The sequence below is a fragment of the Pogona vitticeps genome, chromosome 1 (assembly GCF_051106095.1).
Source record: "Pogona vitticeps strain Pit_001003342236 chromosome 1, PviZW2.1, whole genome shotgun sequence".
NCBI lineage: Eukaryota > Metazoa > Chordata > Lepidosauria > Squamata > Agamidae > Pogona > Pogona vitticeps.
Window position 1 is genome coordinate 59,634,975 of NC_135783.1, and position 18,595 is coordinate 59,653,569.

General features: G+C 43.1%; 2 protein-coding genes across 5 annotated transcripts in view; one reads left to right on the forward strand and one right to left on the reverse strand.

Annotated features, from left to right (window-relative positions):
- Positions 1 to 8,573, reverse strand: part of MAP3K21 (mitogen-activated protein kinase kinase kinase 21) — a 54,877-nt gene extending 46,304 nt beyond the window's left edge. For both annotated transcript variants that reach the window (XM_020786852.3, XM_020786833.3), the window contains exon 1: positions 7,769 to 8,573. In XM_020786852.3, the coding sequence (XP_020642511.2) occupies positions 7,769 to 8,573 (805 nt within the window). The remainder of the gene's footprint in view (positions 1 to 7,768) is intronic.
- A 656-nt stretch (positions 8,574 to 9,229) lies between these two features.
- The window catches only part of PCNX2 (pecanex 2), a 139,670-nt gene continuing 130,304 nt past the window's right edge, over positions 9,230 to 18,595 (forward strand). For 2 of the 3 annotated variants that reach the window (XM_020786815.3, XM_078383152.1), the window contains exon 1: positions 9,900 to 18,035. In XM_020786815.3, the coding sequence (XP_020642474.3) occupies positions 17,883 to 18,035 (153 nt within the window). In that variant the 5' untranslated portion in view covers positions 9,900 to 17,882. Of the gene's footprint in view, positions 9,337 to 9,899; positions 18,036 to 18,595 lie in introns of those variants that run through there. The other variant, XM_078383151.1, reaches the window with a different exon arrangement.

Sequence of the window (18,595 nt, forward strand, 5' to 3'; positions counted from 1 at the left end):
CATGCTGTGTCATAGATTAAACCAGTTTTACTTTTAGAAACTAAAACAGATCAGGCAAATGAATGGAGGAAAATTCTATCAGCAGTGATAGCTGATGCAGAACCTCCCTGTTCAGACAGCATACTTCTGCTTACTGGAGACTAGGGCAAGCAGGAGATGGCTTCCCTCATCATCATTTTTATCTTCCTAAGACATCTGAGTGATGCTGAGAACATATACTGGATTAGAAAAACCTCCAGCCTGAACCAGCATGACAATTTTTAATTTCTTATGCAGATCCGGAAAACACCATGGGAAGTGCCTAAACCTATTTAGGGTTTTTACATATGTGAAAAAGGAAAACATTGGAAGATGGAAATTTATTCCCCTGCCCCCAACCCCCAAGCCTTGCAAATGTCAAAGGTCCAGGATGGAATTTTTCAATATAATATGTGTGTGCTAGTTCATCAGAAACGATTCCTGACCAATAATTTCACACCAACCAAAAAAACAAAAACAAAACAAAACAAAAACCCCTATAAACTTCACTTGCCATCAGAGACACTGCCAGAGCTAACAAAAAAAGATCTGCTTAATTTCTGAAAGCAGTACAATACTCAAGGGAAATTGTTTATATATTTTCATGCATCTTCTATCTATTGCATCACCAAGTGGCCCCATGCGGTGCAGAAATACTACCAGCATAAAGCTCAGCAATCAAACAGGCTTTATGCATATATTATAGGGTGGGGTGGCAGAGATATGCCACATCTGTCTTAATTTTATATAACTCTGCACAGGCCATCAGACCTCAGCAAACATAGTTGATTTCAAGACAAGACAATGACTGCATGTTCCGTTTTAGTCCCTTGCAGATTACAAGGAAGTTCAGGATAGCCTGGACATTTTGCATACTTAGATGGTTAAAATCAAAACAGCTTCCTGCAGAGCACTCTCTGTACTACTAATGACCAGAACAATCTCTTGTAGAAACTCTTAACACCACAAATACATTTATTATCATTTACAGAATACTGGCATGTTTATTAATCATATGACCTAACGCCGGAATGCAAAATAGCCAGTTACTAAGGCAGTAGTAAGCAACAATATTTGCTAATAGGTCATACTAAGCAGAGCTTGGAAAAGTGACTTCTTGGACTTCAGCTGTCAGAATCCTCCAGCCAGCATGGCCAGCAGACCTACTGGGGAGGTTCTAGAAGTTAACTTCCAAAAACTAACTTTTCCAAGTTATCCTAGTGAGCCTATTAAATTGATCCCGTATGTGAGGAAAATCTCTGTAAAAGTTCCCCAGATACAGTTTGCAACTAGCTGTCTCCCACTCATTTCCTTCTTATCACATAAATGCTAACCCTGCCTCCACTCCACCCCATCCATAGATAGACCTGACATTCAGACATTCCCGTATTTGCTCTTTTTTTTCTCTCCATTCTCTTTCTCTGAAAAGTCAGCCAGGCCCAAGGCTGCAGCAACACATCTGACTGTTAGGCTAGAAATAGGAGAACAGAAAGACTAAGGTAGGGATGGGAAAAGTGTGGCCCTTCAGGTGTAGCTCTTACCAATCCTTTCTAGTATAGCCAATGGTGGAGCTGCCAAACCTCAACAACATCTGAAGAGTCACAAGTTCCCTACACCTGGACTATGGACATGGGAGGGGAACTATTCTCTACATACTCCCAGTCTTTTAGATAGCTCCTGATTAAGGCTGCTTTTAGTAAAAATTCACACTATTTTTAGTTGGCTTAGATCAGCTGCACTAGTCTTTTACTGTTACTCATTGGGTGAAATCCTGTTGTGCAATTACACAAATGGCATAACCTTTAGATATGAATTGCTGTAAGTTCAAGACTATCCATAGGTATTATCTATTGAATGTTGAGTTGTATGGCTCTGTATGCAACAGATAATTGGAGATTTCTTAACAGCAATTTTACTCCATTCGTATAATTATATGACAGGATTTCAGCTAATACAATTTAAGATATACTGCTGCTTTGCCATTTCCATGACATAAGCTATCCTGAGCATAGTTTTTACTATTGGGGGAATGGAGAAATCCTATCCCTTGAGAGAATACTTTTAAGAAATAAATAATAGTGGGTAGTTGCCCCCCCTTTTTTAAAAAAAAGACTGGTTTAGTATAAAAAAGGTTTTATACTTGAAGGTACCCACTTTTTAAGTTTTCAGTTTGGCATTTGTGCTCTAAATTAAAATAATAATTATGTTACTGCAAATATATGGGAAGTGTTGCTACTTAAGTATCAGCAGGTAACATTGACAAAAATACTCCTCCATCTTTATGCAACATCAACAAAATGTTCAAGGATCAAAACCACACCATCTATTATTATATGATGTGCATTTTGAAAATTATCAAAAATATTCTTTTTCTTTTCTTATTACACCGAGACTTCTTCTGGCATGGGAATTTCATGTTCTGACCACCTGACACTTCAATTTTCTCTGCCTGGGAATGTGTGATTTTTCACAACACAATAAATCCACTGCTGTTACCAGAACAAAATGAAACATGGCTACACACTCTTCACAGTAATTTGGGATTGCTTGCTAGGTCAGCAATATAACCAACTGCACGCTCACACCACAGTGTAAATAACTGTGCTGAATTTGTTTGGGGCTCACTGTCAACACCCTCCACCCAAACCAATGGCTTGCCAGTTTGTCAATGCTTGTTTTAATTGATTGTTCTTCTCTGCAGAATCTTCAATCGGCCTCCTCAGATTTTGTTTACTACTATAAAAAGCCAATGGGCAGCAAAGCCAAACTATCCTCCAAACAGCAAGGCTATTCTAACCAGGTATGTGTGTAAGGGAAATGACATTCATTACTGTTGAAACCCACTTTAAAAAGTTATTGTGTGATAGCTAAAATGCAAACACAATGAAGGAGTGGAGTATGAGGGGTACGCTTTCGTATGTTGCACAAACCCTCGATATCAAATGTTGAGCATTCTGGCATGGCAGAGAGTTGAACTGAAATCAAAGGCTGGAATGTTATTTATTTTATTTGCTCAGTGGTTTGGGCATCTAAAGCACTGCCAGAGGCTAGTAAGTTTGATTCCCCACTGTGCCTCCAGGGAGAAGAACCAGCCTTTGTGACCTTGAGCAATCTGCAAAGTCCCAGGGTGCCCCCAGAAGAAAAGAATGGGAAACCACTTCTGAGTCTTCTCTACCTGGAAAACTCTAAAAAGAGTCACCATAAGTCAGGATTGACTTGAGGGCACATGATTACAATTAACTGTTTCAGCTTACAATGGGAGAATTTGCCTCTGCAAACACATTTTATATACTTTTTTCTGTGCCCGATTTTTGCTGACAAGTCAATCCAATAATGCTATGTATGTACTCAGAGGAATCATCCACTTCTCTTGTGGTCTCTTTCATGTTTCCCAGATCTCAGTACTTTCAGTCAGATTTTACATTTGGATACCTTTCATTTCCATTCATGGGGCATAGCAAAGAACTGCACTATATAAAACCACAAAGAGATCAGCACAGAAGTGTTTTCCTCTTTTCCATTTTTAGTAATTCATTTTACTCTGATGTTGTATGTACTGACCAAGCAAGTAAAAGGAAAACCTGCACATTGCATGCCTATGCATATGGATTTGTGTGCATGTCTAAGAAGGTGCATTTTTCCATGGAAAAGTAGGAAAATGGTATATGTGCATAGTGCAGCACAGACTTATTCTCTTTATATATGCCCCTTGCTCCATTTCCCCTCTCTTTCTCCTCTTAATACTTTTATGTCAGAGCTGGGTTTAAACAACACTAAAACACAGTCCCCATGTCCCCCTCTCCCAAATTAAACTTATCCTTATGTGACCATGTGATAGTACATTATATGTAATGTCAAGTGACTAAAATGCCAGTTAAAAAAAAAAGCTGGTGGGATAGCTCAGTGGTTTAGATATCTGGCTATGGAGCCACCAGTTGAGTCTGATTCCCCATTGTGCCTCTTGAAAGTACAACCAGCCTGTGTGGCCTTGGGCAAGCTGCACCACCGGCCCCAGGAGAATGGAATGGGAAACCACTATTGAGTATTCTCTATCCAGAAAACCTTGAAAAGTGCCCCCCTCAGTCAGAACTGACTTGACAGCATATGATTATTATTATTTATTCTCCTAAAATTGAGATAAAATTTCCCCCATTGCTTTTCAAAGAGGTTTCAAATAGTGTAAGGAAAGTTCTTCCATAGAAGTCCTTGTGTCTGATGTTGAAGTGTCTGAAGAATAATTAGTAAGACATGCAATTAATTATTTCTCCCTTCTGATAGCAAAGATACAACAGCAAAGAAGATACAAACAAATCTTTGATGGGCAAGCCATACATAAGGGGTTGGATTCAGATTTAGACATACTGTATGTTGAGTAGAACATTTAAATACATGAGACTTAATTTAGTAGTTACTAATATATCCCATTGATTTTAGGTCTACTCTATGCATTGCTAAGTCTGGATCTATAAATACAGAATAGTTGTTTCTGGTCTGATCCCTCTTGGTTCCCAGAACTTCATTTTATATTTCCCTTTCTTTACTCAGTTATTTTCTCCTGCTTAGCACTTAATGTCTATAAAAATCAAGCATTTCCAGATGAAGAACAGACTGAGAGACAAAAATTTTGCATGCTATGCACAAGTATTCTAATACCTGAAGCTGGCAATCTCTGCTGTTGAACTGAGGAGTAACAACAGAAAATCATTGTGCAAAATCCCTGTGAAATTTTGTATATGTCAGTCTTTAATACTTTTGCTTTGTACTAAACTCCATAAAGAGTAATGTGGGAAAGCAGCCATGAATAGATAGAATGGCAGATCTCACAGGCTGCCTTCCCCATCATGTAAGTTTTCAGTCAGTTGTAGAAAAGGCCTACATTGTTAGATTCCAAAATGTGTGTAACTTATGATGTGACAAATTAGGTTCAGCCATGGGGTTCACTACTGCACTGTGAAAAATGGATGCTAAATGTATGGTTGCTATATTTGCTAAATGAATTTGCTACTAAATGTTAGTAAAACCAGTGACCTTAAAATGAAAGAGCTTGACTGTAGATTACCACCGTAATAAAGTAAATAGGGTAGCATCATCTAAGCAAGAGAGCAGGGGGAAACAACACCCTTTCTGAAATATGATTCCCAAAATAGGAAAATAAAATGTTTGATTTAAAGGAAAATGTTACGGTTAAAATCCCCAAAATAAGGACATTTGGACAACAGCTCAGGTACTTTAATGCACTTTAATTTCTAACCAAGTCAATACGAAAAGTGAACTCTATTCTTTGAGTCCCTAAAGAGAAAAGAACCTGCACTTTACTAGTAGTAAGCCCATTGAACACAATGGCTAGAACCCTGCTAAAGGACGAGGAATGAAAAAGCAATCATGAAGCATTCTCCCCTCCACTAGCTCCTCTTCACATGCTGTTGAGGTACAAGAAGAGACACATAAATGTGCACATACTGAGCTCTGGTTTGATCCCCTTACTTTTGGGGGGCAATGCAGCTTAGACCACAGTCTTGTTTTTCTTTAAAGTGAAGATTTAGATTCGCTCGTTTGAAACTTTCCTGTTTTTTTAAATGTGGGGACACCTTCTAGGCTGAGAAAGTCTGGCTTTAGTGAACAACTTAAGTGAACTTTTATAAAGGTAAAAGGTAAAGGTTCCCCTTGACAAATTTTTGTCCAGTCGTGTTTGACTCTAGGGGGCGGTGCTCATCCCCGTTTCCAAGCCATAGAGCCAGCGTTTTGTCCGAAGACAATCTTCCGTGGTCACATGGCCAGTGCAACTTAGACACAGAACGCTGTTACCTTCCCACCGAAGTGGTCCCTATTTATCTACTTGAATTTGCATGCTTTCGAACCACTAGGTTGGCGGGAGCTGGGACAAGCGACGGGTGCTCACTCCGTCGCGTGGATTCGATCTTACGACTGCTTGGTCTTTCTGACCCAGCAGCACAGGCTTCTGCTGTTTAACCCGCAGCGCCACCACGTCCCTAAACTTTTATAAAGCTACTATATAAATACAGCAACAAGGTATCTTGAACCCATCAATTTCCCCAAAATAACTCAATCTCTAAGGAAACCACACCTACATACAAAGGACAGGGACTTGCCATTTAAGCCTCTGTCTTAAGGGCAAAAGTCTTGAAGCTGTGACTCATACACTATATTGCCCCCCCACACATACAAACACAGCCTGCCCCAAGCAACTGATGTGCTGCTATTTTTTTTACCCAGGATATCTCTTCCCAGGATCACACCAGAAGGTAACAGCATGGAGAGGCAGAACCACAGTATCAGTAAATAACAGTTGTAATAAAGATTCCAAAACGAAAGAAATTACAACCTTCACCAATAGTTTCTATAAAGGAGGTTACTTGGAAACCCCTTCTCACTTATAATCATATAGTGGCTACAGACACTATATAATCAACTAGGAAATATTGCTGCAACTAAGTAACCAGGCTTTGTGGTTAAAAAAAAACCCCACAAACCTTTCTCTTGCTGCCTTGGAGGGCAGTTTTCCAGCATTTACAACAACAAGGATACCCCCCCACCTCCAGAAATTACACTGGTTATGCTGGGCTCCAAAAAGAGGTCATTCCACTGAAAGGAATGCTTCTGCCAGCTGAACTGGGAGAAAGTGGTGCATCAAACCCTCAAAGTGATGCATCAAATCCTGCTCCTGAAGGTCTGGTGAACTCTCCAGAGCAGGATTTGGGGGGAAGTGCAGAGGCCTGTAGCAGTGCTGAGAGAAGAAGGAAAAAGCCTGTTGCATTAATGGACACTGACATTAGTGTGATGTTTGATTTAAGCCTTTATTTCCTTTCTTTTCTATTTATAATAGCATTGGTCATCTTAATAAAGAGTATCCAAGGCTGGCACTAATGTTTCTACTTCACATGACCAACGACTACAAATCAGGCATAGCATTAAAAAACAACCCTAGTCTAAATCTTAATTCTTCATATTGTTAATGGATTTAGCAGTTTAAAAAAAAATCAAGAGTTTCAACACATGAAACTGTATTTGACAAAGAATTACAGGAAAGCTGCTCAGGTCTTCTAAGAATGCAACACATCTAAGCATCAAAACGGTTAAGGATGCAGAAGCAATATTGCAATCACAGAAAAGAAGCTTCAAGAAACCGAACTGGATTATCTCATAATTCTTACAATGTAACATAATATAACTGAAAAGCCTATTCAGAATGGTAAAGGAAATTAAAAGAAATGGTACTGGAATTCAAATCCCAACACAAGCAGTCTTGCTTGTTAGCTTTGCTTTTGACACTTGTTGCTTTTATGCAACTAGCCACAGGAAATTCAACCTCCGATGTGACTTTGCCAAATCCTAGCCTTATGCAAAATATTTAAGAACATTTATAAAAACTTATAATGTTCACATTTTACAATAAGCCATTCTGTAGTTTACTGAACTCTGTCGTACAGACCTGCCTCAGCTTTCAAGTCATGGTTTAATTAAACAGTCACTCACCACTACCTGAACCCATTGTTTGCTGTTGATTTATTAACCATATTTTAAACCATGTTTTTATCATGACATCCAAATTGACAACAATGGCTTTCCCTGGCTTATCACAATATCCAAATAGATAGCAATGGCAATTTTCCTGAATGCACTCCATATTTATAAATAACATTTCTTACAGTGCTGTTAATTATAACAGGACTTAATCCTGGAAGGAATGTAAGATTTCATTTTGGTTTTGGAAACTGTTCTAAGTACTTACTGTTGCTTGATTTGAGGTCTCTGTGAAGGATGGAAACTATGGCTTCTTCGTGTAAATAAAGCATTCCACGAGCTATCTGCACTGCCCAGTTGACCAGTATGTGAGGAGGGATGCGACGGCCCCAGTGACTCCCACTACTGGTGGAGGAAGCGCCTGACAGGGCTCTGTTGAGGGGTCCTCCTCTTGCAAATTCCATCACTAAGCAGAGGTTAGGCTCCTTCAAGCTCACACCATGAAGTTCAATGATGTTGGGATGTTTCAACATGGAAAACAACTTTGCCTCCTGTCTCACACTCTCTGCAGTGGCCATGATGTCTTCATCTGGATCCTGTCGAGCAGCTTTCACTGCTACTTCCTCACCCTTCCATATAGCTCTGTAAACTTTACCAAAACCCCCAACCCCAATGATCTCTTGCAGCTCCAGATGCTGGAAATCAATCTCTGCTACTGAATCCACCTGGTCTCCGCCACCTACTGTAGGCCCATCATTCATCGTCAGGCTTTCGGCCTGATGTCCAGACTTGTCCAACAAAGCCAACTGGCAATGTTGATAGCGACCTGGCTGATAAGTCACATAGTTGGCTGGGAAGATACCGAGTTGGTGGTGGATTTTGCCTGTCCACCAGCCATCATCTCCAGAGACTGCTGCATCTTTTGAGAGAACTTCAACTACTTCTCCTCTTCGCAAACTCAGCTCATCTTCACCAGTGGCTTCATAGTCATACAGGACAGTCCAAAGTGGACAGGACCTGCCAGTGTTTCCCAAAGTTCCTTCAACCACTCCCTCAGAGCTCAGCAAAGCCATGGTCAAGGTAATGGCACTAACCACATTAAATCTGGCCTCAACATCAGGAACGATCAGGGAAGCCTCTGGGGATATCCATCACGGCTGGACATAAAGTTAATGAGAAAGTGACACAAAACAAGACAGTGAAGAAAGAGGCAGAGGCATTGGGTGAACAAGATTGGGAGACTGAAGTAGACAGCGAAGGGCAGAGGACTGAGTCCTGTTGGCTGAGAGGATGATCAAGAGAAGGGTCATGGAGGCTGAGGCAACAAGGCACAAAAGGGCTGGATGAACAACTGCGGGAAACTGGAGTGTGGTAGGCGGGGGGGGGGGCAAGGGACTGGGATGGTATCAGCGTGTGGGTGATCTGGGCAAGGGTTACAGAGCCTAGCCGGGAAGGAGTGATAGGGCAGGAGTCTTAAGCTAAAAGATCCTAGAGGAGCTGGGGGGGGGGCACCTAAAACAGGAAGTGGCAAAGTCTCTGCCTGGTGGAATCCAGAGGAGCAAAATGGCCTGGGGGCTTAAGGCGGGCTGGGAAAAGAAAGGCGAGGAGCCACGAGGGCCCGGGAAAACTGTTTTAAACGAGGGGGGGGGAGAGAGAATATCTAAGAAGACCAATGCACGGCGGCTGGCTGGCTGGCTAAGGAGCTGAAGGAGAAAGGGGAGGAGGGAGGGGCAATCCAACAGCCCAGAAGCTGGACTAGGAGGCAGTCAGAGGAGAGCGCCCGGGAATCCCGAAAGTTCCGGACGAGGCGGCCCCGGAGAGCAGGACGAGGGCCAGGTGAGGCGAAGGAAGCAGCGCCCCAGGCACCTGAGCCAGGCAAGCCCCAAGGAGGGAGGGAGGGAGGGAAGGAAGGTGGGCAGCCTCGGAAGCAATAGGAGGTAAAGTACCCAACCTCTGTCCCTCCGGATGGTCGCGGTCGCTGCTGGAAACGGAGAGCCGCAAGCAATCAGCCCCAGGTAGCCCCAGGTAGCTACGACACCTCCGGAGGGAAGGGCGGACGAGCAGCTCCTTCGGGGTAATTCGCCGCCGCCGCCGCCGCTGCCTCTGCCTCCAAGAGCAGCTCCCGATCACCGCCTGGCTGGCGCGGATTGGCCCGCGAAGCGCACGTGACGCAGGGGCCAGGCTCCCGGTGCGGGTCAAAGAGTGAACTCGGGCAGGTGCGGGGGGGGGAGAGGAACGACGGCGGGGAGGGGGGGGCTGTCTCTCCTCCCTCCAAAGGACCAGGGACCGCGAGCGAGCAGGCAGGCAGGCAGGCAGGCAGGCAGCCCGCCCGTCCCTCGAGGGCGCTGGAAGGCGGAAGCAACGGGTGGGGGAGGGGGAGGGGGAGGGGGGCAAGGAGGTTAAAACTCGGTGGGGACGAGTCCCCACGTGCAAGCGGGAAGGCTGTGCTTCAAAGAACAGACTCGTGAGACGTGGGTCCCCTTGTCTGTCCTCCAGGGGTGGGGTGGAATCTGTAGGTGGAATCTGGATCAGGGCCTCTCGCTGTCTCTCTTGTTTCTCTTTCTTTCTCTTTGCCAAGGAGTTTGTCCTGTCCGCGTGCAGCCCCTCTTTTGGGAATGGCCACTCTCCACACCCCGTTTTTTTCCCCCCTGCGTGCACTTTGTTTTACACTTAAGGACTTCGTGGTTTCTTCTCCATGTCTCGACTATGTGTACTTGCAGTTCCGGATAACTCCTCGTGTACGTGGCGATATGGCTCTGCAGCCCACAAGTGTTTCTGTAATGATAAATCTCTCGCTCTTGTACATCACTGGGTTTGCCTTTAATTAAATAACTGGGGGGGGGGGGGAATACTTCCACCCAAATCTCTGCATTAGGCATAATGTCCTTGGGGAAACATTCCTCCCACCCTGCACAGCAGACTAGGTGGAGCAGAGTAACCTAGCTGATTTTCCAAAGACCGGTATGCTAAATAATGGCTGTCTGCCGAATAGCTCCTGGAGGACTAAAGGTAGGGAGGGAGTGGCTTTGCCAGTCTCTTCTGTCATGGCTGGAATCAGGGCCTTTAGACAGGGACATATGGGAATGCACAATAGCTTGTGCTTTTAACTTCCTGTGAGTGCAGCGTAACTGCTGTAACATCCTTGTGCGTTATGCTCGTGTAGATATGCTATACTGGTTAGTCACATTCTAACAACTCTAGAAGGTTGTTCCATGCCATTGCTTCTAACTTATAGTGACCCTATGAATGAATGCCCCCCCACCAAATAGTTTATGGTCAGCCCTGCTCTAGTCTGATTCCATCCATCTCACGTTAGGTCTTCCACTTTTCCAACTCCTTTTTACCTTTCCTGTTCTTGCTCTCTTTTCCACTGAGTTCTTGTATCCCCATGATATCGCCAAAGTACAGTAGCCTTCATTTTAATTTGATGTCCAGCTAGATATTTTTACACTTGATGTTTTGTAGCTCAGTCACGGGTGCCCTTTCAAGTTTTAATTTTGTCTGATTTCTTGGCTGCAGTCTCCAATTTGATTAATGGCTCAAGCAGTACAGAATCCTATATAGGGCTAAATCTAACATTAGTTCAATTAGTGGAACTATTGAAATCAAGTGACTTTAAGCTAATTATGTTTAATGAATTCTGTTGGTCCACTTTGCAAGGACTAGCATTGGATTTAGCTTGTTAGGTGGAAGAAGATCCTCAGAAAGGGGAATCTGACAACAGTATTGTTGTTTTGGGCCATCTAGTCACTTCTGACTTCTGGTGACCAGTAAAAGGCCCTACCATGAACAGCCCTTCTCAGTTCTTGCACTCAGACAATAATGTTAAGGAGTATTAGATTCAAGCTTCATATAACCTGAACCCCTCAGAACCTCATTTACACAGTTGCAACAAATCTAGGGGTCAGATCCCTGGCCCATAGAGATCACAGGGTACTAAAGCCAGACTATCACTAATACTCCCCAGAACATCTGCCACCGTATGTTAATTTGCAAAGGACAATGGGATTCTCCTCTTTATAATTTTGGCTGTGTAGTTCACAGCCAGTCTGTAGCAGAAAGTAAACCAACCTGTCAGTTCATTCAGATCAGAATTCATGAAATAAACATGTTAAGCCTATAAAGATCTGGGGTACTTTCTACCAAGGCTGACTTTTCTGTCAGACACAATGCTAGGAGAAAACATATACTATATGAAGGAGAGCGGCTGGACATTTGAACTAGAGTGGCCAAAGCTTTTAAACACAGTGCCATATAGAGGCAGAGGAACATGGACCTCATGAGGTACCCTGCTTGAGAAACATTTTTGGACAGAGGACTTTTGAAGGCACGTCATGGGGTACAATTTCTGCTGGGCTTCATGTCTGATTTGGAACAGAGCAAAGCAACCTTTGCCAGCATGATATCCTCCAGCAGGGGAGTGGTTCTCCAACTTCTCTGGTCAATTGTGTGCTTTTCTGAATTGAATAATGAACCAGGAATGCAGATTAGGAATTAGAACCACCCTGTGCTTTAATCTTATACTGCCTTTATCTCCCTTCCACAATCACTGTTCATAGCCTCTGGACATACTTAGAATGGCTGCTTAAAGAGAGGCCCCTTTTTTTCCTATAAATGCATGTTAATGATTTTGCAGCACAATCCTATGCAATTATACTTTTTAATTACAGGGAAGCAGTGTGTTTGATTGATAAGGCTTACTCCAAGGAAAATATGCATAAGATTGCAACCAAATAGATATAGAATATATAGGATTCTGTTGTCACAGGATAACACCATGATAACACAATCCTATATATGTGTCTATTTAGAGGTTAGTCTCCGTTTGTTCAGTAGGGGTGACTCCCAGATAAGTCAGAAATGAATGACTACCTTAGATTGATTTCTTCTTCTACATTTTAAATTGAAGATTTCTGAGCTCTTTGTAGAAAATAATGACTTGGGAGGCTAGTTTGTCTCTTAGAGTTGATACCAGGTGGGAAGCCATTGAATTTCCGGTTTCATAAAAGAAACAGATATTAGTAGTCTTGAGGAAAACTTCCTTGATTGGCAGTTTGTTCACTTTTGAATCCAGATTTGTGAATAAGTGCACGTTGGCAGGAAATCAAGCCAGCTACAGAGAAAATTGCATATTCTGCCAGGTACATTTATGCATTGAGACATGGTCTTCAATTTTCTGGTTTCAGCTGCATTTCACAAGAGAGACTTGTCCAGGCCACCTTCAAGAGTAAATGTCAGTAGGGAGCTGGATGCTTCAGTAGGATGAATTAAGCTTGCAACTCTGCTAAAATAAGCAGAAGATTTGGCTCAACTTTCAGGATTCAGTCATCTGAGATTGTGGTATTCCTAGTGTCATAGCTGCCAAGGGATTTGCCTTGGACTATATGCTAGATATTTGAAACACATTTTTTATAGCTGTTATGTCAATTCATTAGTAGCCTAGTGCCAAGCAAAATGAGTTTACTCTTAATTGTTCCTTGGCTTCCAAATTACCTAATATATTTTGTTCCTTGTTTGCCTCATCCAGAATGAGTCATTCCATTTGACTGTAGCATTAAATTGCAGTCTAACTAGCAGTGTAGGTGGGCTGCCCCAATGCAGCGAGTATCACATGCTAGCCTTCCTTTTCCCTTTCCCTTTCCCTTGTAATTTATTTCATTCATAGGCATCCTTCAGTCTCAAGAGACTATGGTAACATGCTCTGAATCGAGGTGTGTCCTCTCCAGAACATGAAGCCCGGGTAAGGTAATGTGGAGGATAGACTGTTACCCAAGCAGCGGATCCCCCCTCTCCACATTGCTGAAATGATCCAATGGAAAGGCAAGAGCCAATACAACTGGTTCCAGCAATGTTGCAGGAGTTGGCAGAATGATACATGCTGCCGTCGGGACTCCAGCTCCGGATTTTGCCTCGAGGTTAACTCCTGAAGCCTTTTCCATGAGTGGATATAGCCACAAGGCAGTGGAGGTTTGAAATTGGAGTTTTCCTTCTCCTAGATGGGCTGCCTTCCATGGCTGACGAGCCCCACCTACCCGGCTGTAATTTATTAGAAGGCAAGATTTAGCTGACTCATGATCTTCAGTATAAACATTCCTAAATGTCAAGTCATGTAACAGGCAAATTATTTTTTTCCATGGACAATGAATTGGCTAGAAATATCACAAAATTAATTCAATGTAGACATAATGATTTAGTTGAATTCCTAAGGAAACATATTCAGCCACAAGAAAAACTAAGCAAAAACAGAACTATTACAGTATCTTTAAAACTAATGGCCAGTATCATATTTACTCCAAAGGATTTAAAATTGCAGCTAATTGACAAGGTGCTGGTCACATGCCATAAATCATTGCAGTTTGCTGTCATAATTTACATGATTTTGCTTTCTCTAAAGTAAAACCCCAGTAGTATTCAACACATTTATTTCAATGTGAGTTTTCATAGCTTACCATCTACTTCTTCAGGCACATTTGCCACAATACATTTGTTTTTGCTGTTGCTGAAATGGACTAGCACACCTCTCTGGAAACAGAAGACCATTTAGATTCAATCTTGGAATGTATCTGTGTCTGAGAGAGAGAAAGTTGTGAATGAAAAATTTCAGTGAATTTTGAAAGCTTCTGTTTTCTTGTATAGACTTTTGCAATCATCATAGTGTATTGCTACAAACATTGATATCGTTTTTAAGATCAGTGGTTCCTAGCCACTAGAGTACTAGAGGTAGTCCCTGGGGAACTGAACTGATCGATTGATCATTTAATAAGACCCTAATATGCAGGGGGAGAAGAATGGGTGATGGATCATGGGAGTGTGGTGTATCTTATGAAGAGAAAAGGTCACAATGACTGATAGTGTCCTATAGTGAGTGCACTATATTTGGTATTTCTGAATTACTAGAAAGAACTATTTTAAACACTTTTTAATATACTGTATATACCTAACCCCTATCAGCCACAGGCTATGTTAAAAATACTTATAATGAGTTACTTATGAGATTATGTTCAGGAAAGTTTTCAACGTACTTGTCTACATAAACGAAACCACTGGGAACCACCATTTCAGACTGAAAACCTACATATAAGACTGTATTATTGATCCTTATCAGCCATTATAAAGCCTTTTGGGGGCAGTGGCTGAAGAATGGATAAAAACCACCATAAATAAATAAAAAAACCTAACAACTCCTGTTCACTAAACTTGTCACCTTGAGGAATCCACAACTTATTCACTGGAAGGTAGTCTGGCAAACTGTGGGCTGGAGGAAATAGGGAGGGAGCCAAAAGAAAAGGGCAAACAGTACACAGACACACAAAACTTTATCATATTAGGCTCTTGGAGGTAGGCGAGTTGCCATATTTTTCTATGTATAAGACACTACTTTTTCGTAAAATCATTACACTAAAAATTGATGGGTGTCTTATACATGGAAGTAAGCTGAGAACAGAACAAAATGGCACATACCTTGCCTCTGTAAGCAGACTACCTCCAATCACGAGGCTTAGCTCCTACAGGCAGGAGACTTAGCTTCCTCCAGTCATGAGACTTATGGAACTGATATCAGCTGATGCTGTACAAACCTTGTTGCAGGTGGAAGCTGTAGGTTCAGATGCAACAGGTACTCCTAATGTCCGATCATTCTGAGCCCAGAGGCTGAATACTCAAAGTTTTCTTAATTTTGGGGTTATAAAAGTGGGTTGGTATCTTATAAATGGGAGCGTCTTATAAGCGGAAAAATTCGGTAGGTTATGAGTATGTTTTCAAAACAGGATGGATTTTATTAAAACCACAGTTGAAGAGTAGGGCTTATAAAAATGCTGAGAACCACAAGAAAAGTGAAGAGGTGGAACAGTTTACAGTTACGACAGGACAAAGTAAAAGAATTATTTTGAAAATTAAGAGCTAACAAAACGTACAAAAGAGTGTCCTGAAAAAGCTATATTTTCAAAAATTAAGTGTAGAACCAGGGAAAATATGACTCACCCTTTATTGCCATTTCAATATTGGTAGTAAAGTTATGTATCGAAGCATAGATCAAGCACACATATGAAACTCAGCCTAGTTTTGCAAATTTGTTTCAAACTTTTATATAACACCTTTCTCCTGAAAAGGACCCAAGGCAGCTTACGGTATTAAAAAATAAACAGTATTAGAAGCTAAAATCAATAAATCATTACAATATTAAAAATTAAACACAATATTCTTTCTTTATTCATGTCATTTTTTGTAAAACTACCAGAGTATTAAACACAGATTAAAAAACAACAGAAATATACAGCAGTCCCATTTAAATTTTTCTTATAGCAAAAAAAAAGCTAAGTGTGCTGTTTATATTCTATCCCAAAGTGCTTAAAGCACTCTCTGGGCAGTTTTCAACTTAATGATGCAGGCTACACATAGTGTGCCTGCCTGCCCTGCCTCAGCAAGGTGGGCACTCAATTTTCTGACCTTGGAAAGATGAAATGCTGAGTGAATCTCAAGCTGGCTACCTGGGATTGAACCCAGGCCATGAGCAGAGTTTTGGGTGCAGTACTGCAGTTTATCCTGCCAAGCTAGCAGTTTGAAAGCACGTAAATGCGAGTAGATAAATAGGTACCACCATGGTGGGAAGATAACAGCGTTTCGTGTCTAGTTGCGCTGGCCATGTGACCACAGAAACTATCTACGGACAAACGCTGGCTCTATGGCTTGGAGATGGGGATGAGCACTGCGCCCTAGAGTCAGACACAACTGGACTAAATGTTAAGGGGAACCTTTACCTTTAACCTTTATTGCAGTTTAACAAGAACACCACAGGTAGTACAGGAGTCTGTTATTGCAGCCCTCCAAATGTTGGAGTAGAGCTCCTGTGGGGCTTAAGCAGGCAGCCAATGACAAGGGGTGCTGGGAGTTAAAGTCGAAGCACATCTGGAAAGCAACAGCTGTTCACCACTGCTAGTGAAACTATACAATAGTTGGTGGGGGAAATATTTGGCCTTTTAACCATTTTGGATAACAATTGCCACTATTCCTTCCCACTGGCTATCCCCATAGTCTCCTGTACATTCCAGTTCAAAACTTTGGCACAGTCGAAGAGACTTCCCAATGTATGAACTGAAATGCATGAGTGTCTATCTTATGTTGCAGCCACTGCAGATTTGCTCAGCACAAAGCAGAGCTGAGCCACATGTGGTGCCAAGAGACAAGGCTAGCAAGGTCAAAAATCCTGCTCCACAGCACCCCAAATCCGATTTTTTATAAAAGGGAGCTCAAAAAGACTTTTGATGTCTTTCACCTAGTATAGTTTGCTATGTTTGGAGGTCCTCCCAAATTTTAAAGAGTTTTCTTTTGGCCATTAGAGAGTGCAAAGGGGCATTTATTATTTTTTTAAAAAGAGGTGGGAGTGCAAGAAGGGGGGGGGGTTGACCTCCAAGGCCCAGGATAAATATAGCCACCTTGGGCCCTTTTAAGGAGAAAGGTGGGATGTAAACAAACAAATAATTAAAGCCTCCAAAATCCTGGAGGTTGCCCAACCCTGGTGTAGAGCAATATTCAGATGCATAATATATTATATAGTATCTCTAAATCAAGGACGGGCTCATTCCCGATGTTTCAGGCATACAATTTTTGTTAGTCTTAGCCTGTACAGCCAATACTGATGGATTATTGGCATTGCAGTCCACAGACACCCAAAAAACCGCAATTCCCCATCCTCAGCTAGAAAGAAGAGGCAAATTGATTCGAAATGACGTTTAAAAGATTACATTAATTAGCACAAGTATGCGGTAGAGAGAACGACTCTGATAGCAAAGGCGGGGTGAATCGCTTTGGCTGCACCCCAGAAATTCGGTAGGAGGGAACCACCCCGGGAAAGGGCGGGCTGAATGAAGCCAGTAAGTTCCAGCACGGTTCAAGCGGAGCGGCAGGTCTCTCCTCGAAATGCTGGGGTGGCGCGTCTCCCTGTTCCGAAAAATTCGGCATGCTGGGAGCTTCCTGCCACCGATCTCTTGAGGCCCACACTGGGAACTGAACAGGTCCGGAGCGCAGAAGAACGAAATGGTCGCCGCCGCTCCGGGAAAGCGCAGAGGCTCCGCATCAGGCGGGCAAGGGCCCGACGCGGCTGAGCGAGCGATTGGGAAGGGCCTGGGAAGGGGAGGAGGGTTGGTGGGCGGAGCCGAGGAGGGCGCCTCCTTCGCTCGCCATCCCTGGCGGGCTCGGGAGGGAAAGCCGGGGTGCCCCGAAGCATGATGGGAAACTCCTTCTAGCATCCGGCATGGAGGTCCAGGCGCCCGGCTCCAAGGAGCATCTTCGCACCAGCGGCGGCGGCGGCGGCGGTAACAGCCGCAGAGGAAGCAGCCAGAAACCACGGCAGGAAGAGTGAGCGGCGAGCGAGCCAGCAAGCGGGGATGGTGTCTCAGGTTGTACAGCTGCTCCGGCAGGGAGTGTGGGCGGCGATCACCGGAGGCTGGTACCATGACCCGGAGCAGAGCAAATTCACCAACAGCTGCCATCTCTACCTGTGGCTTTTCTTGCTGCTGCTGCCCATGGCGCTGCACCTGGTAAGACTAGGAGCCGGGCTGGCCCCCTTGGGAAGAGCAGGAGGGATTCTGGGAGGAGGGACCAAGGGTACACCTGTAGGCCTCGGTTCTGGTGTAGAGGAGACCCACAGCCTGCAACCCGGCCCAGGCCGGGAGCAGACAGGTGCGGCCTTGCCGAGGGTCGGGTGTAGCAAAGTAACGGGAAGCGGGCACATGGGCAGGTGAAGAGGTGAAATCTGAGAAGCACAGCTGACAGGACAAAGGGAAAGGGTTAGTGGGGGAGGAGAGGAGGATGCCTCCTGATTAAAAAAACCTCTGGCAACTGCTAGAGTTGGATATAGGAGGGTAACAGCACAACTACATTTTCCAGAAGAGTAACTGTTGATTTGTGGTGTGTTTTTTGTGGTGTAAACTGTCATGGACTACAGCTGCCTGATGAGTCTGAAAAAGTGAGCTATAGTCCACATTTACCATGTTGGTTTTGCTGCAGAATAGCTATTGCAACTAGTATATGATTAATATTTTAACATTATTTCTATTATTAAGGCACTTTGTCTCAAATACATTTTGACTGGATTTTT